The 25,030-nt window shown below is 41.1% G+C and overlaps 1 protein-coding gene across 5 annotated transcripts in view; it reads right to left on the bottom strand.

Annotated features, from left to right (window-relative positions):
* LOC149836305 (Tetratricopeptide repeat (TPR)-like superfamily protein) overlaps window positions 1-1,523 on the bottom strand; it is a 60,907-nt gene extending 59,384 nt beyond the window's left edge. For 4 of the 5 annotated variants that reach the window (XR_016432411.1, XM_090009120.1, XM_090009122.1 and 1 more), the window contains exon 1: window positions 734-1,523. Coding sequence is in view for 3 of the 5 variants with exons in the window: in XM_090009120.1 (XP_089865246.1) it covers window positions 734-1,308 (575 nt within the window). In the remaining 2 variants the exon portion in view is untranslated. The remainder of the gene's footprint in view (window positions 1-733) is intronic. The other variant, XM_090009123.1, reaches the window with a different exon arrangement.
* Window positions 1,524-25,030: the final 23,507 nt, after the last annotated feature.

The following is a 25,030-nucleotide window of genomic DNA, read 5'->3' as shown; positions in this document are numbered from 1 at the left end:
TAATTAAAAACAAATAAATAAATAAATAACCTTCGACTATGAGCATTATGCTGAACCAGAGTCAGTTTCGGACAACATTCAAAGCTTTAAGTCAACTGTTGCAGGATCTTAAGCTGAATTTTTGCAGTAGTCAATTCAAGGAATAAGATACAGCTGTTTCCCTAATCCTCAATGTCACTCTAGTTAAATAAAAGAACAGGTTTCTACTCTTTGTCAGAAACAGAAATCATAACCATAAAGATATCGATCTCTTCAACAACTTTCAGATGACAGTCTAAATGTAATTGTGCAATATCTAAGGAAATTTCGCTCTAAACCAACAAGAACTGTATTGCTTCAAGATCAGAAGTGTTATCCTTCATACGTTCAAAAGCTTAGGATGCCTAAGCTGAACTTTAAGAAACCTGATATTCTTCACAATAAATTGCAGTGATTAGGGTAAAAATTCTCTCCATCGAGAAAATGAGAAGCAACAAGAAGAAGAAAAATGATCCCACAACGAAAAAGGAAATGAAAACCAAATTCTAAGAATGGCAAAACCATGAATTCAACACCAAAATGTTGTTTCTGCAGAAAATTCTCCAAGAATTATATGCATAAAAGGTGAAGATCAAATTTCCAGCTTCAGAACGAGAAAAAAGATCCCTATATGAAATAAACTTCCAGCTTCAGAACGAGAAACAAGATCCCTATATGAAATAAACTTCCAGCTTCAGAACGAGAAATATGATACCTATATGACGGACTCTCCTTCTGTGGAGCTTCATCCGGAGACCTGGCATTTCCGATAAATTCTCCATTGTGAGACCTCGTCTCTTGATGTCTTTCCCCCTTTCTCTCCTTCAATTCATCTAGCAACTCACTCATCGTGAATGTTCGTCCACGTTCCTTCAGCGGCGGCTCAGCTTTAGCATTTTCTTCCGAAGGAGGATCTCCTACGGCCTCGACTCCAGAATTCTTCTCATCTTTCCTTGGATCTTCAGCATCTTCTACAATCTCAGGCACCGGCCGATCTCCATTCTGCAAATCCGATCTATCAATTGCATTTTCTACAATTTCGGTCTCCGGCTGATCGCTCCGCAAATCCGATGCATCGATTGCACTTTCCACGATTTCTGGCTCCCGCTGATCGCGCTGCAAATCCGATCCATCGATTGAATTTTCCACGATTTCGGGCTCCGACTGATCGGTCTGCAAATCCGATTTATCGATTGCATTTTCCACGATTTCGGCCTCCGGCTGATCGCTCCGCAAATCCAACTCACCGATGATCTTAGTCGGCTCGGATTCATCGGCATTCCCAGACATCTCGAGGAATTAGGTCTGCGAATCAGCAGAAGCAAAGAATACGCAAACTGGAAGAGAAGGCCCGAAACGCCACTCCCCTTCGCCTCCGAAGTAGATCGTGGAAATCCTAATTCTCTGCAGAAGATCCCCGAAACCCTAGAGACAGCGCGTGCAGAGAAGCCCCGGATTTGCGTATGATACGAGCGCGGGAGAAGTGGCGGACTCGCGCTCGTTTCTTTGCACAGTGTAGTCGCCAAACTTATAACGGTAAACGCTGGCGACTTCCGCTCCTTGCTCATGCTACAGAACTACCCTTGATTCAGAAAATAATTACCATTTTAGGAAATGATTTTTTTTTTATTTTCGAGCGGTACCTCTTGGAATTTCTTTGTTGGTTTCCTTTTCGCTCGCTCTAAACGGGTCGGGCTTGGATACGATCCAGGGAGGATATAATCTGATTTAGCTCAAGGTCACGTTTGCAAGCAAGAAAATTTCTCATAAGAAAGAATTTTTTTCTCTTATTTGTGTAGCATGAGAAAAACTAAATTAAAAAATGAGAGAGACAGAGAGAGGTGGTTCGATCAGACTTACCAGACCAGAGAGAGACCTGAAATGGTGGTACATGAAAGAAATATAAAGATGGAAGAAGCTCTTATCGCCGCAGCTCATAGAATGAGATGTGTTGGGAGTGAATGGCTGCCATAATGCAAAAAAAAAAATGATAGAAAAAATTCTTCTACCCCTCCGCCACCCCCCCCCCCCCCCTCAATGGAAATAAATTTTCTTATAAAAAAACACGTTTTCATAAAGGCTTTCCTTTCAAAAAAAATTCTCTTGTTTCGAATGGTCAGAGAAATTATAATTTTTTATTTTCTCACTTTTCCTACTATTTTCACACTTTCAAATATGTCCAAGAACATGTTTCTATCACGAAAAAGAGGGCATCACTGTAGCATGTAATTGGTTAGGATTGGGGTCAGATGTGGCCAATACCAGATCCGACTATCAGATGTTGACTCAACAAATATGAATTTGAATTTGGATTTTGATTATAAAAATCTCATACTAAATACAGTTTTTTTACTTATAATTGGATTTGAATATATGTAAAAGCTGGATATTTTTTGGATTCTGTGGCAAAAATTCAAAATCATATCCATTATAATCGGATATATTTTTGGCTTAACAATCTAATTAAATAAAATCAAATTCAGTCCGATATTGGATAAAATCTGATCCATTGACATCCCTATCACCACGGCACCCTCTTCTGCTGAAAAAGAAACGGAGCACCCACCAATCCACCTGCCGAAGAAGGATACATCAAAAACAGGGTGGTCTTTGTCGAAAATGGAGCTCCATTTCTGTAAGGAAAGAGAAGCCCATGGAAATGCATGGATTCCCATGCGTTTCTATGGAAACTCTCGGATTTTGGCAGCATGCAAAAGCAGCCTAATCAAATTCAGAGTTGGATTTGGAGTTGAATGAGAAAATTAAAGTTTTCCGTACTATGATAGGGATGCAAGTGAATTAGATCATGATCAGATATCCAACCAATCTATAAAATAATACCTGCTTTATAGAGTATCAGATCGAGAACAAATTAATAATGTCGGGTTTAGTCAGAGCCAGTTCAAAATTGGGTGTGACCCAATCTGTTTGATTTATTTAAACACGGAAACTAATATATTGGACTCATTCTTTATGGATCCAATATCAAAGAGGCTCAGATCATATCCAGATCTGGAATTCATATTTTCTAAGTTGAATCCTAACCCAAATCCAGACTCACTCGTTGAAAGTCAAATCCAGGTTGGACTAACCTGACTTGTTTGCAACCATAATTATGAATGACTACTGTAATCGAGATTAATGTCATAGCGTCCAAGGTTCTTTGATAGGGGTGTCCATATGTCCGGTTTGACCTAGAGCGACCTGTACCAAACCCTATAGGGTTAGAGTTTGGTGATAAAGGAGGTTAGATTAAAAACCGGGTTGAATCCAAAGGGTCTGATTAGTATATGGATCCACTTATGGATTGCAAAATTCCATACCAGATTTAGGTCGGAAACGAGTTCTAATTAAGACCTGTGATTTTCAATATAAAAAAGATAAAAAATATTGTTTTATTGGGTATGGACGGGTCTGATTCATCTAATCCTTATAGGACCCGGGTATGGGTTTTCTTATGGCAGACCTGATCAGACCCCGTTCTGGACCTAGTACCTGCACCAAAAAAGTCATATCCAGGTCAGACTCACCTGGGTCCGAACCAGATCCGACCCCGTTAACACCCTTATTCTTTGGGCCTGATTTGCACTGGCCTGGCCGCAAAGGCATTTTTAATAGAACTTTAAATACCATGTGGCCATAGTAAAATTGAAAGCTAACATCAATAATTCTTAAAAAAATTCTTACTGTTCTTCAGACTGTCACAGGTGGGATCAGCGTTACCGAGTCTGACCTAATCGCATCTCGCATGATAGGTTATGGATTTGGATTGGAGTCAAATGGAGATCAATTAAAAGTGACCAGTTCCCATTGGCTTAAATCTAACATTTACATGGATTTAGATTTGGACTAAGATTAGGATGTTCCTTATGGTTTTTGTAGCTCCATATTTTGTTGCATTCTAGCTGCCTGATTTTACAAGGGCTCTGCTCATCTAGTAAGGGCGACTCATGATCTTCACCAAGTTGAGAGGATGTCATGAGTTCGAAACCGACAAGTGTGTCCTTTGCGGTGAGGTTGAAGACGGGTATACTCTCTGGTGAGCACAAAAACAGTAAAACTAGGGTTGTACGCCAATTTGCTCGGGCCGTGAGATGGCTTTTTCCTGGTTATCCAGAAAGGACCATATGCATACGTTCCAAATCCAACCCAGATTCTGACATATACTACCCATATCTGAATTCTGGGTTAACAGCTGATCTGCATTCCTTTTCATTCATGTGCACAAATTAAATGTCCAGCCTTTTGCACTTGAACTAATGACAAGCTGAACACAGAAAACAGGAGTTTGGTTCAATACCATATGGCAACATTGAAACTAGTTTACAGGTTCAAACAGATCAGATATTCTGCATATGATAGTTGATCCAAATTCAATCTCTGAATTTAGACCTAAACCAAATTCAATCTGAATGCCAATCTGCTGAAAAAAAAAATGGAGAAGGAGATGGTAATAACTGAGAAAAAAAAGAGTCCGGGGGGGTGGGGTGCAATCACATGACACAAAATTTGTGCATTAAGCACATGATTGCCTAATATGCCCTCCATTAGGCCTAGCCCCACAACTGACAGGCTAGTCCTAGGGATGGCAATGGACCGGGGCGGGGGCGGGGGCGGGGGACAGGGTCTCCACCCCCACCCCGTCTCAAGATTAGAACCTCCATCCCAAGACGGGGATGGATTTTAACCTCCACCCCCGCCTTCATCCCTGTTTCATGTCCTCCATCCCCGGTTCAAATGGGGATGAGGAGGGGCGGGGGCCTGTTTCCCCGTAGTTTATTGCCATCCTTTAGAAGGATTGGGGATGGGGCGGGGCGGGGCTAGGCGGGGATCGGGGCGGGGTGGGGAAAAGTGTAAGTCCATCCCTGCCTCCATCCCTAAACGGGGATGGATTTTAACCTTCATCCCCGCCTCCATCCATGTTTCATACCCTTCATCCCCGGTCCACTGCCATCCCTAGCTAGTCCCCAAGAAAAAGGTGATCAGGTGCTTAATGCACAAATATTTGTGCAATCATATTGCACCTGAATTTTTCACATAAAAAAGGAACAGCAGATCCAGTCTTTCGGGTATACTAGCGGTGGCTGAAAAACAAGAAAATTTGTGGTGTATGGGTTGTTGTTTATCTTGAACGACATCCAAGGCAGCTCTGACAATATCATTCTTTGTCTCACCTGATATTGTCTCATTAACAACCCAAGGAATTAGCTTCTCAAGTGAGAAAGGAGGTAGTGTTGGGAAAATTTGTGTGGGCCTAAATACGTTAAACCACGCATTATAGACTCTCTTAGGTTTAGGTTCAATTTATGTGATCCAGTTCGGTTGGGCCATATGATTATCTCATATGGTATGTTACTCTGTGTGAAGAGACATGTTCTGTCTACAATTTTATAATAGGAAAAATTGAAGACAGACTTCTAATTAGATATAAATTAGGTTATGGTCTCCAAACCTTATATAATGGCCCTTTCTTTGATGCTTTTTATAACCATCAAGAGATTTGGTCCCTCTCATAAGGTTTAGAAAAAAGAATATGGCCACATGTACAGGTTCTGTAAGATCATACTCGTCAACGATTTACTGGAGCACCAATGAATTTAGGTACGCTTTCGCATAAGTTTTAATTTTTTATTTCAATGATTTAAGGAGAACATATTTGCCGATCCTTTTAGTTTTTGATAGATTTACAAATCCAACAATTGGTATCAAAGCTTCCATTGAATTATTGAAAAAATATGATTTTATTATATATTTTATATTTTTTCATGTTTTTTTGACGATGATCTATCATGATCGTCGGATCGTCACCTGACTGCATGAGGTTTTTACCCCCATTGATCTTGCCGAACGACGAGGATCATTGGGCCCTCTTTCACTGCCTATCGATCGGACGGAAGGGTCATTCTACCCTTCCCCAATTCCTCTCATCGCCGGACTATAGGCAGAGGATATCTGTTGAACAACCGATACATCCCCTTATTTTTTTCTGGCATTCGGGAGTAGGTTTCGCCCAGTCTGATCGATGGATGAGCGTATTTTTTTTTGCTCAGATTGTTGGGCGGCTAGGGCCGATGCCCATTCAGATCCGCGGGATGGACGATTTTCCATTGTGTTCGCCTGATGCAGAGGGTCACGGCATGCCTAACGAATACAAGCGATGGTCTGGGCATATGGCTAGCTCCAGCCACCGCCGGTGACCGTACGGAACCAGCCATGATCGGAGATGATACGAGGGGCATCTGAATCACCACAATCATCGTCGTTGGGTGCTTTCAGGCCAACGATAGCCAGGGTTTTCTCCTTTTTTTTTTTCAGCAGCATTCAGAGCACACATCAACTGTTGTTGGACGCTCCAAGACCGGTGACAGTCGAGATGCTATTCGGGTTTTGATTGTTCATCGGATAAAGAGTTTTCATCGGCACCCAAGTCGGATTCGACCATCGTTGGAGTCGACGTCACCCAAGCCGGATTCGGCCATCACTGGACTTGTTGGTGTCGACGGCACCCAAGCCGAATTTGGCCATCGCTGGACTTGTTTGGCCATCGCTGTCCATCTTTTAGAACACCACAACCAAATGTTCCCCAATTCAGTCAAATTCTTTGGCTACTTTAAAGGCACAATGAGGAATTTGGTGGAACTGGATCCAATTCACTAAATCCAAACACACTCTAAAGACTGACTGTGTTCCTACTAGTGGTATTATGTTTGAAAATCAAGGGATCACCATAGCAACATGTGAAATAACAAAAATTAGTAAAAAAAATGAGAGCTCACGCCTGACCAAAAATGCATTGCATAAAAAAGGATAAAATGAGCATAAAAATGAGAGGAAAACAAAAGTCAAATGATATAGACGGTTTTACTACTTTAGAATTTTAATTTTATAAAATAAGGTGAAAAAGGACATATATGTGAAATTTACTTGAAAACCAAGTTAGAATGGTCAAACTATGGGCTCAATCCCCCAAACAAGGCTTTTGTCTATATTCACAAAAATAAAAATTTTCATTTCATTTATTTTCTTTTAGCTTTCAAAGTGTTATTAAAAAAGAAATATATAAACTCATTTTTGTTAACATGAAAATGATTTGTGACTTATATGCCATCCAAACTCACCTTTCCTATAAACAAGAAATGGAAATCAATCAAGGCCTTTCGGGTAAATAGTCATTTCTTGATTTTATAACTCAAAAAAAAAATTCTTTGTTATCTACACCTTGAAAAGAAGTGAGTATTGTTGTTATTTAGGCTTCAAATATATTTCTGTGATGTTTCCACTTTTAAATAGCTTTTCAACACTAGGACAATGGAGGTATGACCTTATGTGTTTAGGGATTTTAGTGATCTTTTGGCTTATACTACATGAAAAACATTAATTAGCGACAAAAATTTGCGACGAAAATAATCCGTCACAAATTTGGGACGAATTAGCTAAAGAAAACTAATCATCACTAAAATTAAAATTAGTTACGGAATTAGCGACAAAAAATTTCTATCTCAAAATCCGTCACTAATTAGCAACGAAAACATTCTATCTCAAACTCCGCCGCAACTTCACGACGAATTTTGAGACAAAACTTTTTCATCGATAATCCGTCGCTAATTAGCGACAGATTTTGAGATTGAATGCTTCCATCACTATTTTTTGATATAAAACGACTCATCTAGGATGCAAAATTCTCTCTCTTTGATTACCCCCAAATTGGCTTCCCAACGGGGAAGAGGGTGGCCTGCACCATTGTCATCGATCATCTTCCGTGGAAGATCATCGTACACAGCCGTCGCTCGAGTTTTCCTCTTCTTCTTCGTCCCCGCATCTGCTCCTCCTTCCTTCCCTGTGTACCAATCGATCGGGCACCAGACATCAATTTCTCTTCTTCACCATCCCCCCAACCTAACGTCGGACTTTTGTATCGCCACTTTTCCTCTCCCGTTCCTCCTTTGTGCAGTCGTTCTTGTGAGATTTGCTTCTTGAGGTTGATTTGTTCCCTCAGATTTTTCGTTGCCGAGCTCGGCCAGATCAGGTGAACTACGCCTTTGCATTTCCCGACATTCATGGATTTCTCAGTGTTTGACGCTTCTTTTCCAGAAAATTTTCATGTTAGACGTTGAATCTTAGATCTGATCTGATTTTTTTTCATGATTGTTTCAGCAAGAGCGAAGATTCGGGACTCATAAACCTCATCTCGCATTATCTCAGGTGAAATCTTGCTTCCGATTTTGTTATTATGGGGATTAGGGTTTGATTCCGTTGATAATTGTGATTTGCTTATCGTAATCCCTTTCTATTTTATTTGTCTTTTGCTTTAATTACCGGATTATGGATTTGATTACTGAAATGTTTGCGTTTGGGTGGATTAAAGTGAGGAAGGACAACAAATCTAGTGGGGGAAGATCAAGAAATTGCAGAGGCAATAAAATAGACATAACCAATAATAGCTAAGTGATTGAAATGGACTGTTTGGTTGTATGCATACATGATTGAGGCTTGTCTTACGATCAAGTTGTTTGGTTCTTGCCCTTTGGCCGGTTGGAAACATATGGCTCATGGCAGGTTTTTATGTCTTACTATGATCCAGGGATTCAAGTGAGAATGAACTAATTGGGCTAATAACACCAATCTTGAACAACCTTTCTTATACTGGAAAACTGTGAGTTTATTTAGTTGATGCACAATTTCATTTCATTTTGATGTACAGTTTTTGCCTTGCAATGTGACTACTACCAACAATTGATTGATAGGTATCTTCACAGTAATAAACTTACATGGGCCATTCTTACAGAGCTTGGAAACATGACAAAGCTCAACTATTTGTAAGAGCATCTTATGTTTGAATGCTCAAATCTTCATGGATTTAACTATATTTGTATTGTCAAACATTTAAAGAGACCATTATTTTCAGGCAATTGAGCAACAATGAATTTGTCGGTGGTATTGCTTCTTAACTATGAAAGCTAGTTGACCTTTTTGAATTATAAGTGTTTTAATATGTAATGTGATGCTCGTACCTGTTATGTTGGTTCCTGATTCTTATTCCTCGTTATTGCCTTAAGAACCTAGCTAAGGCAACAATCAGTTTGAATTGGTTTTTATTTGTTTCTTTGGTCTTATAGGGCTGGTGAGTTGTCGTTTGTTGAGATAGAGCAACTTATGGTAATTGTTGCGAACCCCCGACAGTTCAAGATCCCATATTGGTTTCTCAACAGGAAGAAGGATTACAAGGATGGGAGATATTCCCAGGTTGTTTCAAATTCGTTGGACATGAAATTGAGGGATGATTTAGAACGTTTGAAGAAGATTAGGTGTGTTCCTTCTCTTTTTCACATATGCTATTTGTTTGGTTCACTTGTTTGTATTTTGGTTTCCTAAAATTAAACCATCATAAGCTTTTTTCTACTGTGAGTTATGATCTCTTTGTTTGTCTCTCTATATACACATGTATATGTATTTTCATATAGTTCTTACAATGTTTCTATCACATTTTAGCGACGACCTAAATTCGTCGCTAAACTGTTTAGCGTCGGATTAGTGACATAAAACTTTCATCGCGAATTTTTCGACGCTAAGTAGTGCCAGAACTTATCCGCCGCTAAGTTCGTCGCTAATTTGCGATGGATTAGCGACAGATATGATCCATCACGAGTCTTTTGCTATTTTAAATTAGCGATGGATAATATCCGTTGCTAATCCATCGTTAAATTTAAAAAAAAAATAAATTGCTTGCTGCCGGCGCGTTCTCCGGCAAGAAGCAATTTTTTTTGCACAAAATCGACGCATTCTGGCAGGCTGCGACTCCGCGCGGATTCGGGGGGAGCTCCTCTTCAAGTTCCAGGTCTGCCACAAGAACCAACCGAGGAACTTCACGGCGGGGGCGCGTTCCGAGGGAAGCTCCTCTTCAAGTTCCACAGGTCTGCCATGAGAACCAGCCGAAGAGCTTCACGACGGGGCGCTCAGCTTCAGCTGCGACTCCGTGCAGATCTTTGCGAGCTACAGGGAGAGGAGCAACGAGTACGACATCTTCGCGACTCCGACAGGCTCTTCGCGACTCCGCGCGGATCTTCGCGACTCCGGCAGGCTCCAGTGGCTCCCCAACAACAACCTCCTCTTCATCGCCACTCTCTTTGACTCCGACAGGCTCCAGTGGCTCCCCAACAGTAGCCTCCTCTTCGTCGCCCCCTTGACATCTCGGCTCCGGCGAAGCCACGACGGCTCCATCTGCGACTTCTCCATAGGTGGGGATCGACTCTTTCTGCACGTCGTCAGCGGAGCTTCTGGCGTCCTGAGAAGCACCTCAAGTGGGGATGGTTTAAATCGAACGGGAGGGAAAAACAAATGGAGGAAAATTTTTGAACGGGGGGAGGGAAAATTTCGTGCCTCAGGTGGGACGAAAATTAGAGACGGAATTAGCGAGGAAATTTTTCCGTCCCTAATCCGTCGCTAATTAGCGACGAATTAGGGATGGAAAAATTCCCTCACTAATTTTGTCGCTAATTAGCATTTTTTGTAACATTTTTGGCAACGAAAAAATGTTGTCGCTGATTCCTCGTTAATTAGCGACGGCTTTAGCGACGAAGATATTTTCGTATCTAATTTTGCAAATATTTCAAACGTTAGCGAGAAATAGTTTTCGCTCGCTAATCCGTCGCAAATTGGTGACGGAAAAAATCCGTCGCCAATTTCCGTCGCTAAGTAGCATTTTTCTTGTAGTGGTTCCTCACAGTTTTTGCATATTGCAAGTGTTGTCACTTCCCAGATTGGTCCTGTTTTGAGGGTTGGAAGTGACAACACTGCTCTCATTCGTGATAAAAGGACTTCAGCTAGTAGCCCACTTGCTTCTGGAATAATGCATGGTTCTCCATTGTTAGATAATTCGTTTGAGCGTTCTAATTCTGCTATTCTATTAAATGATGCTACCAACAATGGGATCATTAATTTTTCAAAGCCAAAGGTAGTGGATAATGTTATGTATTCCCAATGTGTAATGGTTGTATACGCCCTAGCTAAAGACCCATCTCCTCGTGTTGCTGGTATTGGTTGGCGTATACTTTCTATGATTGGTATTGAGCAAGTGCCAACAAATTCTTTGTGGGAAAGTGTTGGAAATATTCATCACGGTGATACAACACCTCTAACAACTCCCCTTGCTAGATTGGCTCGATTATCATCTTGGTCTAACATGAAGGCTGGTAAAATCTTGTCAGATGTCTATTTAAGTTATTAATACAACCCTTTTGAGCTTCTAGGTCTATCATTTGATTTGAAAGCTTGTTAGGATGTGGACTAGTACAAGCACCTCTAGAATATTCAGACATTATAGATACAAGTTCAAGCTTGTTTATTTTTCATCAAGTCGTTTGCCAATGACGTTAAGGATTCCTCCTGTTAGACCTCAGCGGATGAGAATGAAGAAGCATTGGTGAAAAGAGAAGAGAGGGAGATAATTGCATTAGATTGTATAGCAAAATGCCAACATTCTCGTGAGCCTTTCGGTTTATTCTATTGTTTCATGTTTCAGAGTTTGTGTTTACATTGGCACAGTTCATTCTTGTCTCACTTATTAAAATTTTCTTTGGAATCTTATTTTGTGTGATTGTTGACTTGCAGCTCTTAGCAAGCTTTGCAATCAAATAGCCAGTTTGGTAAAATTTGTTTTGCCTATTTTGTATACATTTTTTTATGTGTTCTTGTCTATACACAACTTATATAATTTGTACAACGAGTTTTTTTTTTATATTTATATTTCAAACATTTTTTTTTTAAATTTTGCAATGGATATGTATCCGTCACTAAAATTTAACAAAAATCTAGGCATAAAATAGTGACGCAATTTTGCGACAGATATTATCTGTCGGTAAATTTTAGCGATAGATTAGCGACGGATTTATATCTATCGCAAACACAAAATCAGTCGTTATTTAGCGACGAATTGTGGCATTCGCTAATCTCTTGCAATTTAGCGATGGAAGTAGCGATGAATCTTTTCTGTCGCTAATTAGCGACCATAAAATTACGATGAACGCTATTCATCGCTAATCTATTGCTAACAATTTTAATGGTGGATTAGCGATGGATAACGTCCGTCGCTAATCCATGAAATTCTTGTAGTGTTAGCTTGTGAAAGGACATCACTTTACCCCTTAATCCACAACACCCAGGACGTGCATGCTTGCATTTTCTGACCATGATGCCACAATTTCAGGTGAACATTTTGATTATATGGTCTGTACATCTTCACCTCCCAAAATGCTCCATATATCCCCAACAAATATCTACTCAAAAGCATTCAATTGATCAAGCAGCAGCTGTGAAGGAACTTATGAGACTTTGCAGACCACATAGATGTGTTCATCATGGTTTGTTTGGTAAGGATCAAGCATTGGATCCTGTTTTCTGAAGTAAAAATGTGATCTTTTGAGTTGTGAAATTTTGGCACATTGTGGGTCATTGATTTTTGGAGCCACTTGTCAATATCTTGTCATTGATTTCTACTTATTAATTCCTTGTCTTCCTTAGTAACCAATATTTTACCCAATATATATTAAAAAACGAAAGGCTTTATTAAAAAATATTGAGATGGCTAGTGCAGAGAATAGGAGGCAAGCAATCACCCCCATTAATATGAGAAAGACAAGGGCATGGCCCGAGACTCGATTTTGTTTGTAAATCACAATCCCAACACTTTCTCAAATTAATTAGCAAAAATCTGAGAAAAGTACACCTTGATATTAATGATATTATGATCGCCATCTGTGATTGCTTTTGCAAAGTTGGTCCCAAGATTTACCTTGTGCCCAACAGTCACAATTTCTGCTTACCAAAGCAAACATAACTGATCACTGAATACCCTAAAATTTAATCCATGTAGTCCCTTATGCTCAAGTTATTGTCATTGGCCAAGTTACTTAGAGTCGATGTTGATCATCTTTACTTGATAAGCTGTTTCCCTGAACTCTCTGGCACCAGTTTGATAGAGGCAGCTGTTGTTTAGATGCCAAATTTATTCGTTTACCAGGTTTAGCTGATTATATGACATTACTCTTTCATATGCAAGCTTCCAAACTTGTAATATCCTTTAGTGGAATATTTTCTTCATACCCTTTTTTTTTATATATCTGGAAAATCTGTTGAATTTCTGTCTGTCAGAAGTATAATCGGCTGATCAGCAGGAGCTCTGAGTGGTTGGTAGGAGCTGTCAGTGCACATCTTGGGACGTTGCAGGTTCAAAACTCAGTGGTACGTTGAATAAATAACTGGTGGGGTCAGACTAACCCCAGCTTGCCTTTAAAAAAGAAGTATAATTGGCTGATCCGTGCCTTGATTGCCGCTTCGATAGCATAAAACCCCAGGTCTCCTTTGCCCATTAATGAGTATACCCAACATCAGCCTTGAGCGAGAGGCACACCGTGGGTAATGAATGTGTGACATCCCTTCAACTTTGTGATATTAGGAGCTGCCCCATAATAAAATGAGCAGTGCCTTCCTGAGCATATTGTATTCGTCTATTCTACGGATGCATAGGATTTTTCTTTGTCGAATTTTTAAAAAATAAAAATTGAAGTCAAAATTGTTTTCTCAGTTTTCAATTTTTTAATATTGAAAAAGAAGTGTTTTAAACAGTTTTCTTTTTAAAGGCAAGCTGGGGTTAGGCAGGCCCCTACCAGTTATACAACGGGTTTTGAACCTCCACCATCCCAAAACAAGGTGACGTGCACTAGCTGCTCCTACCAGACAAGCGGAGCCCCGATGGTGTTTTAAACGGAGTTTTGCTATCCACGTAACATCCCCAACTTGGGTATCAGAAAAGAATGAAAAAGATACAAAGCAATTAACAAAATAGTGTAGAAAAACTATCAATATCAGATCCGAGGGGTTTGGGGCAGTGGGATGGGGCTTACGCCGTTTGGCGTCACACCCTGGGTAAACCAAAGCTTGGCGACTCCCTGGGGTTGAGGGGTAAGCCTTCGGAGTTTTAGGCTGACAGGACAGCGACCATAAGTATGGCAGGCGGAGCCAGCATGACTAGGTCTGCTCCTGGGGCGGTTTCTCCAAGGAAAAAACCTCTCAATATCTAACAAACCTTTTAATAAACATTCTATATTTGAGCAATCAACAATCTTCGAGAGGGTGTTGAGTGTTCTCCCCGAAAAGCACTGTAGCCACAGTGCGTGTGTTTCGGGGTCCCAACTGAGCGCCGCATGACGCTCAGTTGGGTGTACGGTCATGCTGTACACCCGCCTGCAGGATGTAACGGGTGTACGGCATGACCATACGCCCGATTGAGCGCCACACAATGCTCAGTCGGAACCCCGAAACATGCACTATAGCTACAGTGCATGTTTTTTGGGGGGAGGGGGTGGGGCATATAACCTGCCCCCACAATCTTCAGACGTAGATTTGACGTCCATTTTTCCAACTTAATAGAGGCAAGTATGTCATACAAGCCCAGCTAGCCAAGAGTGAGTTGGACTCGAAGTGGGTCCTAATATTTGCATTATAGAGCCTGACAGGCCACATGGCTTCAGAAAACTACAAACCTGTGATCCAGAAAACTACAAGCCTTGACCCTATATCATCGTCTCCTATATCTCACCTACGTTCACTTCTTTCAATCTTGAGCTACCATCATTCCCTTTTTTCTCATTCTTGACTAAACCAAGCATCTTTCCTTCGCAGGAAATATGAAGGTGATGATGATGTTTCGATCATATTTCCTTAATATGTGATTATATTGTGCTATTATATTATGCTTCGGTGCTTGATCTTACGCAGATATGCCACAATGAACTGTCCATCTCGAGATAGATGAATGTTGTTTACATTGCAATTCACCCATCTTGAGATGGGTGTTTTTTTCAGCAGCACTAAAGAGAGACCTGAAATCTTCCAACTTCTCATAATCGTTTAGCTTATTAGCATTATGGCAATCTACTTCTTGTTTACATGGTTTACTGAATATTTTTCTTTTCTTCACCTATTTTTTTGTTGGGAAGATTTTCAGTTGGATGCATCGCAAAGCCGGTGACAACAAAGGTTATGCTTTGGTTGCTCGGAGCAAAGGTACAAACAATGACTCATTTACTTATTTGTGTGGTTTTTTTTTTAAAGCCGTGAGACGACTGGTTTAGTTAGACAACCAAAAATTGCAATTCATGAACATGTACAAGAGTTCTTGACATCAAAGTTTATGTTACGAGTTGGGTTAGAATCAAGCATACCAACTATAGCTAAGTTCTAATTTATCTTCTTGGGATTTTAAGCTTGAATTTTTATCTCATTACTAAAAGAAAAATATTGGCATGCCTTAGTGTCAAAGAACCTAACCAAGAGATGTACTAGAAACATAATCACATACTATTTTGTTGATGTCAGGAATAAACCACCCTGCAGTAGCGATTTGTGTGTTTTGTATGCCCGAGTACTTTGTAAAGTATTAGACCCGATCACCTCACCACGTCTCTTTTTTAGATCCTGCACCTTCAGTGCAAAACTACGTAGGTACTCCGTCCTGTCCACTGAGAAAGCTTTTCCATATGCTTCAGCCTGGGCATGTGACACACTTCCCAAATTTCAAACTCAAGATGTCCCTTCATTACATGACAAAACCAATTGAACTGTTCTCAGTGACCATCTATAGTTGTTGTTTTCTTCATTTTTTATGAATAGCAACACCCACTGGGTCGCCCTGTAGCAGCATTTGAGAAGAAGGTGCTGACACCTTCGTCCTAGGTTCGACTCTCACAGGGTGTGCGGGTGTCTTTTAACTGGTGGGCTTAGTAAAGGCTTGGGTGTGGGTGACTCCATCGGAGATTTATGTCCTAGAGAGGCGACCCAATTAAGGAAAACTGGTCTTCTATGTCAGTTCCTCATCATTAGAAAAAAAAAATCTGAATAACATAGGCTCATTTTTCTATGCTAACGGTTGGTTTGATTGTCCTTAGCACCCTCTGATGATGATGACAATGCTGGAGCTGCACGCACCTACATGAACAACGAAGAAGACATGCAGACATTGTTACTTGAGCATGTAGGCTTGGTGGAGGCGCTCAATGGCTGGCATGATGGCATCCTCTCGATCGGCACCTTCGGGTTTGATGAGATCGTGCCGGAGGAAGACGACGGGCCTGCCCTCGACCAAGAGGAAGCCATGAAGAAGAGAGAGCTCCATTTCGTGATGCCTCAGTTTGCGTTCAAGAAAGACAGACTAGGCGAGGTCCTGGGTTCAAACCGACGAGAGGGCCTGGGGTCGACCGATGAAGAAATGAACCGGCTCGCTTTGTTGCAGGCACACATCCTGTCGACCATTAAGAGGAAAGAAGAGAGAGAGAGGACGACACTCGCGGACCTCTTCTCAAGGCATGACGTCCATGGTGAACCCGCGACAGATTCCATCGAGAAGGACGAAGGAGTCGACGACGGTGGGAAGAAGAAGCCGGCTTGCACTGCAAAACCCGGTGGGGCCATACGTAAAAGGTTGGTGGGTCCCATGGGAGAGGAACCCGGGCCCGGCACTAAAATATACAAGGTAAAGTCTTTGTTTATCTTGTCTATGGGGTTTCAAACGGATCGGATATGGGTCGACTCATGCTTGAGCCCGATAATGTGTCCGCTTTATCAAATTGGGTCTGGTTCTGAAATCAGTATCTGAGTCGGGTCACACAATGGTTTATGGATCCGAAGGTGATATCAGCTTTTTTGGTCTTATATTTGTGGTTGGATTTAGATCAGGACATGAATCCAGGACTACAAAGCTCTACTTTGACTAGATAGTTTATGAAATACTGCTTTAATATCAACGGGGGGCTCAGCTTGTTTGGCAGGAGCAGCTAGTGCCCGTCTCCTTGTGTTGGGACGTTGCAAGTTCAAATCCCATGGTATCGATGTATAACTGGTAGAGGTCTGCCTAACCCCAGGTTGCCTTTCAAAAAAAAAGAAAAAGACATATTGCTTTAGTGGGTCGAATCTGGATCCAGGCAGCATATATCTTGCTTGAGTCCGGTCTGGATCTTGCTAGAAACGACTAGACTAACTCAGGTCTAGATCTGGCCCAGGTTGCAACTAATTAATACTGCGGGACACATTATGGGTCAACTCATGCGGGTCAGATCCGATAGTGATGTGACAGCAATCAGATTGCTGTTGGTTCTTGGCCCCAAATCACCTAAGCCACCGATCGAACCCGGACATGGCCTGGCTGGCTTGACTAGCCGTAGCCTTAGATTGATGTAGGTCAGTTTACATTGAGAAGAGATCCAGAATGTCTGAGCCAAGTTAAGCAGTCTAGCTAGCCCCCACAAAATAATTTGTTTGGGTACGGTAGGGCATGGTTGGATAACTACTCATGACTTCAGCTTTAATTTAGCTAGCACTGAGACTTGGGACTCGCATCACTTGACTGATCCATTCGTGGTGGTAGGCCATGGTTGCAAAACCACCTATTCAGCTTGACTCAGCCTACCTCACTTAACTGAACAAGTCATGGCAAAGCGTGCAAGGGTTCAGATTATCTGGTAGGGGTGACTTATGAATGTCATCAACTTGACGGGACATCACAAGTCCGAAACCCATGGGTGGCATCCTTTGCCACAAGGTCGAAGCTGGGCGTACTCCCTGATGAGCAGCAGGGGATCTCAAGCATTTTACCAACCGGAGGCCAGCTAATGTGCGGATGGTGATGAGGGGTTTTTTTCTATTCAAAAGTCATGGCAAATATTGGTTGGATTACTAAAAATTATAAATCAACAAAAAATCTTGGGGGATTACTTGTTCACTTTTACAGAACGGACACTGAAACAAGGCCACCGTCAACATGGCACCTCTCAACCTGTAACAGGACACCTGAACCATAACATAAAAAATTCTATTTCCTACTTTTGCTAAAATATGCTAAGTTGAATTGATAGTGCACTCAAAACCAAAACTTGCCCTTGGCTCAGTTCAATGTTAGTCATGCTGGCTCATTGAGTTTATCTGACCATGAGTTGAAATCAACAAACTAATTTGCATGAATCTAGGGCTGCTTGTCACACTATGGTTCCAAGAATTCCAACCATAACTTGACATAAGATGAGCCAGTATGTGTCTCACAAAAAGTAGTCAGTGGGTCTAATAATGCAAACTGTGGGTCAGAAGGTGATGCCCAACTTGTGTTGGGCCTGTCCATAAAACTAACAGCTTCAAGTGACTATGAGGTACCATTCATTTTGTATCTTTGCTTTTTAAAAGCTATATATGGTCCAAATTTGCATCTTTGCTCTTTAACTTCTTGTGTTTTCTTCTGAGGTGCAGATTATGGCTAAGATGCTGAAAAAAAAGATCCATCCTGAGACAGAAAATGACACAAATTTGAAGGATTCTACAAAGGATAAAGAGATTGGTTATGGCACAATTATTCATCATGGCTCTGATGAAGTTGGCAATCAGAAATCTTCCATGGTTGGAGGTCCCTCTCAAGGAAGAAAAAAGAGTTGGGTGAACAAAGGCTCTGTGATCTGAAGATGGCAAGCACTCATGCACCTAGGGTTTACTAGAAGTGGGTCATGTTGTCTTTGTTCTTTTCTTTTAATTCTACTTTTTTTTTTTTTAAATATCCTTGTCCAGTTGCTGTGACAGTGAATTTTTATCCTCTATTCTCTATAATATTTGTGTGGTTGTGTATCTTGATTCAGTTGTTCACCATGTTATCATGTCTCTTGGGTCTACTTTTCTTATTCTTGATATGAAGTCATAAAGTTATCTGCTATTACGGACCATAGTGGTTTCTTTATAGCTGGTACCAATCCCCCTCCGAAAGGACGTGGGTTCTATAGATAAATAGTTCATATATATGATTACCTTATTACTTTACCGAACAGAAAATATGAAATTATGATCTGGCAATCTCATTCTCAGGCCCCAACTGATTGCTCTTTCTCTCTTTGGTACCAGTGGTTGATGTGGAACTGAGGTTTCCTATCTTTCGGATCTTCTAGCATACAGAAAAAGCAGGTTCACAGGAAATTGGGAGGAGAATTTGCATCCTTAATTCACCCGAGAAACGTGTATTTTCTAGACCATTTATCTTCCAGACTATTACTGTCACGAGCTAATTTTCTTCAAATAAGCCCATGCAGCGCAACGGTCCTCCTTACCGCCACAAGCCTTCTAATCGCTATCTCATAGCCACTTTTGCCACGGGCATAGAATAGCTCGCAACCTGTAACACGATAGACTAGCCAATATGGCCAGACTAACGACCACAAGCCACTCACCAACACTTTCAATGTGCTGAATCAGAATATTGGCCCTGTGCGCTACCCCGCGCACAGCTGCCTAGCGGAAGCTCTTCAAGCGCATCTTCAAATGCGTTCTATGTTATCAATGTCACTTTGTGCATAGTCGTCACATACCAACTAAGCACTTCCGAGAAGGGCACCAACTTGCCTTAGCTTGAAATGCCATGGAGCACAACACAGTTCCATGCGCAAGCCAGTTGAAACCTCGCCACTAAAGGATCCAAGTCTTTCGACCCCCAGTCCGAAGACCAGTTGATGATTTCATGCTATAGCGAAGAGCACCACCCAAACTCATTCGTTGGCGCATATGCTCTCTCTTGCCTAGCCTCGAGTATCTTTACTCGGTTGGAATCACCTAGTGTGACTCCTGGGGGAATTACTCCTAACCCACACGCACCCCCGTGCGTCCAATCGCCTCGCGTGGGAAACCCGCAAGTTGAGAGGTTTTTAAGCAACTCTCCAAAGGCAACACCCTTTGGTCCGCTGGCACTGCTTAGCCAAACAACACTCCACGTCTGTGCCACCATACAACGATGCACTAACGACAATATCGTTTCCTATCGCATGCCATGCTACCACCGCACGTCACCGATCAAGCTGACGCATACCGCGCATTCTTACACTCGATGCATTTTCCACTCAGTAGAGTTCCACACTGCTCATGCCCCATTCCAAACTCGGTCCGGGACATGCTCCCCCACCCAAGCCATTATACGTCATCGATAATGTTGATGTAGGTAACAACGCAGTTAGCTTCATCTGCTAGTCCCATTTTTGTGTTAACTTTTGGCTAACTTGTTTTTCATCCAGCTCAACCGGTTTTGGTGTCCATCCACCATCTCCACAATCTTCAATATGCCAAGTTCCATACCTTAGCGCATCTCTGATCGCTTAGACAAGAGTCTTTCGCTTTCTCGCAACGAGCATTCCATGCTTGTGGAACCCCAGTGTAGTTCCAACTCAAGCAGGGCATCCTTACCTGCACGACAAGCTTGTCGTCATTAAGCTCATAGTTGAGTTGTCTTCCAACCTCAGCAAGGGCAATTTGAGCCCTTTGTGGTTCTCTCAGAGAAAGATGACCACCAATGTATACCGCAGAGATCTCTATCCCTTTAGCACAACATTTACGGATTTTTGATGATCCATCTGAGTCCTCAAGTGGGGAATGCTTTGCTGGAGCATTAACCCAATGCGATCCTTCAGAGTGTCTTCGTGGCATTCGTCCTCCTCACATAGGCACCTTCGGCCCAATGTTGCTGCGTTCTCCTCACATAGGCACCTTCGACTCAATGCTGCTGCGTCCTCCTCACATAGGCACCTTCGACTCAATGCTGCTGCGTCCTCCTCACATAGGCACCTTCGGCCCAATGCTGCTGCTCCCCTGCCGAAGCCCGCATGCTGCAACTTTCTTCTAGAGTCAGCAGAGAATTTCCGCAGAAATCAACGATCCAAGAACAACAACTCTTTCTACACACACACTTCTCAGAGAACTTTCAATTTAAGGGACCAAACTGACGAGCATCTTTGCTCAACGTGGGCACTCCGCTAACCCACAAACTTGGGAGAGAGCACAAGTTTTATCAAGTCTCCCCGACCCAAAGGTGCAAATCTTTCCAGCCGAATCCAACGTGCATTCTTCGCATGCAAAAGGCAAACACTACGCTCCACCTGTGAGCCTAACGCACAACTGGTGATAATCTTTTTGATTTATCTGCGTTCCCTTAGCCGGCAACTGAACAACAACCTTATGCTTCAGAATATCATGGTAAAGATGTACCATACCATCCAACCACTACTTTACTTCAGCGATTCGATTTACCAATCTTCAGTTACATAATTTTGCATCGCAAGGATAAACCATCTTTGTTTCTTTCAGTGTCGCACATGAACAACAAGGTCTCCGTGAACCTTTTTTTTTTTTGAGTGTATCTTGCTCAAGATATCGATCTGCTCTGATGTCAATTGTCACGGGCTAATTTTCTTCAGATAAGCCCATACGGCGCAACGGTCCTTCTTACTGCCACAAGCCTTCTAATCGCTATCTCATAGCCACTTTTGTCACGGGCATAGAATAGCTCGCAACCTGTAACATGATAGACTAGCCAATATGGCCAGACTAACGACCACAAGCCACTCACCAACACTTTCAATGTGCTGAATCAGAATATTGGCCTTGTGCGCTACCCCGTGCACAACTGCCTAGCGGAAGCGCTTCAAGCACATCTTCAAATGCGTTCTATGTTATCAATGCCACTTTGTGCATAGTCGTCGCATACCAACTAAGCACTTTCGAGAAGGGCACCAACCTGACTTAGCTTAGAATGCCATGAAGCACATCACAGTTCCTTGCACAAGCCAGTTGAAACCTTGCCACTGAAGGATCCAAGTCTTTCGACCCCCAGTCCGAAGACCAGTTGATGATTTCATGCCATAGCGAAGAGCACCACCCAAACTCATTCGTTGGCGCATAGGCTCTCTCTTGCCTAGCCCCGAGTATCTTTACTCGGTTGGAATCACCTAGCGTGACTTCTGGGGGAATTACTCCTAACCCACACGCACCCCCGTGCGTCCAATCGCCTCGCGTGGGAAACCCGCAAGTTGAGAGGTTCTTAAGCAACTCTCCAAAGGCAACACCCTCTGGTCCGCTGGCACTGCTTAGCAACAACGCTCCACGTCTATGTCGCCATACAATGATGCACTAACGACGATATCGTTGCTTATCGCATGCCATGCTACCACCGCACGTCACCGATCAAGCTGACGCATATCGCACGTTCTTACACTTGATGCATTTTCCACTCAGTAGAGCTCCGCACTGCTCATGCTCCATTCCAAACTCGGTCCGGGACAATTACAGACCATTTAAAAATATAGTTATATGTGTTTTTTGATTGATCCTAATGTGTAGATGTGTTTATCATTACTTATTCATAAAAACCATGTTTTTGATCAGATCAATTTAACAAAAACTCTTGATTTTTAATTAGTCAAGTTTTTGATGTAATATGACCATTAATTTTTTTATTGCTAAATATGAAAAATATTTAGACAAATATATGTTTCCTACTCGATAAAGCATACAGATCACATCTACAAGTTTAGATTAAGCAAAATACACATGCAACTATATTTTTTAAAAGAGTCTAGGATGGTCTTTAAGATAAATGGTTTGAAAGCTATACATTTCTCATGAGAATGCATCATCAACTTAAATAGTCCTTACCAACACTAGTAAGGGTGCCATAAGATTGGCTGAACTTTGGATTCCAGAATTGGAATTCGTGCAAGTTGGAATGCAAAAAATTTCAAAATTTTCCAAGTTCCAACTTTTAAGATCTTACTAAAAAGGTTAGAGTTAAAACACTGGACTTTGTAATTAAGGCTATGTTTGGGTGCCTAGAACTTGGGTGGAAACACGGTTTCCATGTGTTGCCACAACATGGTTTTGCAGTTGCCAGTATCGCAAGCTGTTTGAGAGTTTTTTTGGTTTTCATATGGTTTTAGCATTTCAAGGAATTGGTTTTGATGCCCAAACATGTGCACCTTTTCGGAGTCAAAGCAGTCAAAAGTGTTTTCGCACTTTGTTCATGCCATGCATATGTGTTTATGCATGTCCATGCATGTATTTTTTCATGCATATGCATCTATACATGTCCATGCATATGTGTATTTGCATACCTTTCTCGGTCTTTTGGCTAAGATTAAGTGTATTTGCATATATGTAATTGCATGTATAGAAAATGTGACAATGCATATATTTGCATGTATTGTTTATGAGAAAATACATGCAAATACATCATACATGGTCACATATCCATGGCATGAATGGACATGTGCATTTGCATGCATATTTGTTCATGTACATGTGTCCATGCTATGAATATTGCGTATGCATGTATTTGCATCATTTGTCCATGCATGTATTTGTTCATGAATGTGTCCATTCATGTATTTTCTCATGTACAATATGTTCATGCATGCCTTTGAACATGCTTATGTGTCCATCCATGTATTTGCATATATTTGTTCATTCATGTGTCCATGCATGATATTGCATGCATTTGTCCATGAATGATTTTTCATATATTTTTTCATGCACGTGTCCATGCATATGTTCCCATACATGTATTTGTCCATGAATGTATCTCCATGCGTGTATATTTGTTTGTGAATATGTGACAATGCATGCATATGTGTCTATACATATCCCAAACAAAACTGTGCATCACGGTTTCTATGACACAACTCCAATGCATGGCTCCCAAACACAGCCTAGGACTTAACAAGACTATCTGATATCCAAGCTAAGGAATTTGATGGCATATGAATTCCAAATGCCAATGAAATAACATGATATAAAGTACTTCAACCTCAAGCACATGCAACAGAGCGATGGTTAGTCAAGTGAAATCCAATGCACAATTCTTTCAAAAAAAAAAATCAATGCACAAACAAATTTGATCTATGGACAGCATCTTATGATAAATTAAGAATTAATATCCAAAAGTACTTAAAACTCCAAAGAAAAATATTGAAAGATCACCAAAGGAATTAGTGACCTAAAACTCAATGTTTATGCTGCTTGCTTTAAGGAAAGTGAATAGAATCTCAATTCCAGTCGTTGCACATTATGTCTCTGTGAAGAGGAATCAACACATAATCTCTTTTGGAAATGTACCTTCATGCGCACCTTGCTCAATAGGGCTTGGATTGATCAATGAACATCATCCCCTTCTCGAGGGATGTGCTGATTGCCTCTCACATGGACTCAAATGATCAAAGTTGGAGATTCGTGTGGCGAGTTTGGATTCTTTGGGCTTGGAGATTATTATGGCTAGAGAGGAATCATCGCATATTAAAAGGTACGGCCAATGATTTGGAGGGGATTCTCAGCCAGATGCAATGGGAAGTCAAGGAGAGAGTGCACCGTAATAGGAAAGAACAGAGCAGCGCTTTAGCAGACTGGTCTGCTGCAATGCCGGGGAGTTTCTAATGTTGTGTTTCTGCATTGTTTCGTTTTTTTTTTCTGGTGTATCATGTATGGATGATGGTGTGATATCTCATCACACCTCATTCTTGGAGTTCATTTCTGTGGTTTTTGTGGGGTTCCTTCCTGAATTGGTATCTGATCTTTTACTACTACTATTAATAATTTAATAACATTATCTTTCTCTTCAAAAAAAAATCTCAATTTTCAAAACTGGAAGGCATTCTTCATGCTTGTTTATTTACAACAAAAATGTATATTTTAACACTCGAGAGGTGGCACAGCAGATTGACTTAGATTTGTTGGCACATAATGTGAAGATATGAAATAAAAAATATAGAAAGCTATGATGATATAAAATTATAGAAAGCTGTGCTGAAATAAAATTAAAAGTGAGAGTCATGCTTTTCATCTACAACATATAGATCTTTTTGCAGATATGCATGTTGAGATGACAATATCTTGCAGTGGAGACTGGTTCACGTGTAATTATTTTTTTTTAAAAATATTTAGATAAATTTACAAGAAGCTGCCTAATTTATTAGCTATTTATAGAGAGATACCCTTAACATTTGGTTTATTACAAAAAACACCTGTTTTATCTTAATGCACTTCAAATACCTGCTTTGAGACAAAATGACAATTGCCTGTTTTCTTTGTAAAACGACTCATGTCATCTTGTAGTCTTTCATTAAATCAATTAACAATTAATGGTGCAGTTTGGTTACTTTCTTTAACTATACCAAATTCA

Source organism: Nuphar pumila, chromosome 6, assembly GCF_984573655.1.
Source record: "Nuphar pumila chromosome 6, dmNupPumi1.hap1.1, whole genome shotgun sequence".
In the NCBI taxonomy this organism is placed as follows: Eukaryota; Viridiplantae; Streptophyta; class Magnoliopsida; order Nymphaeales; family Nymphaeaceae; genus Nuphar; species Nuphar pumila.
The sequence above is the reverse complement of the archived record's forward strand: the minus strand, read 5'-3'. Positions and strand labels throughout refer to the sequence as shown.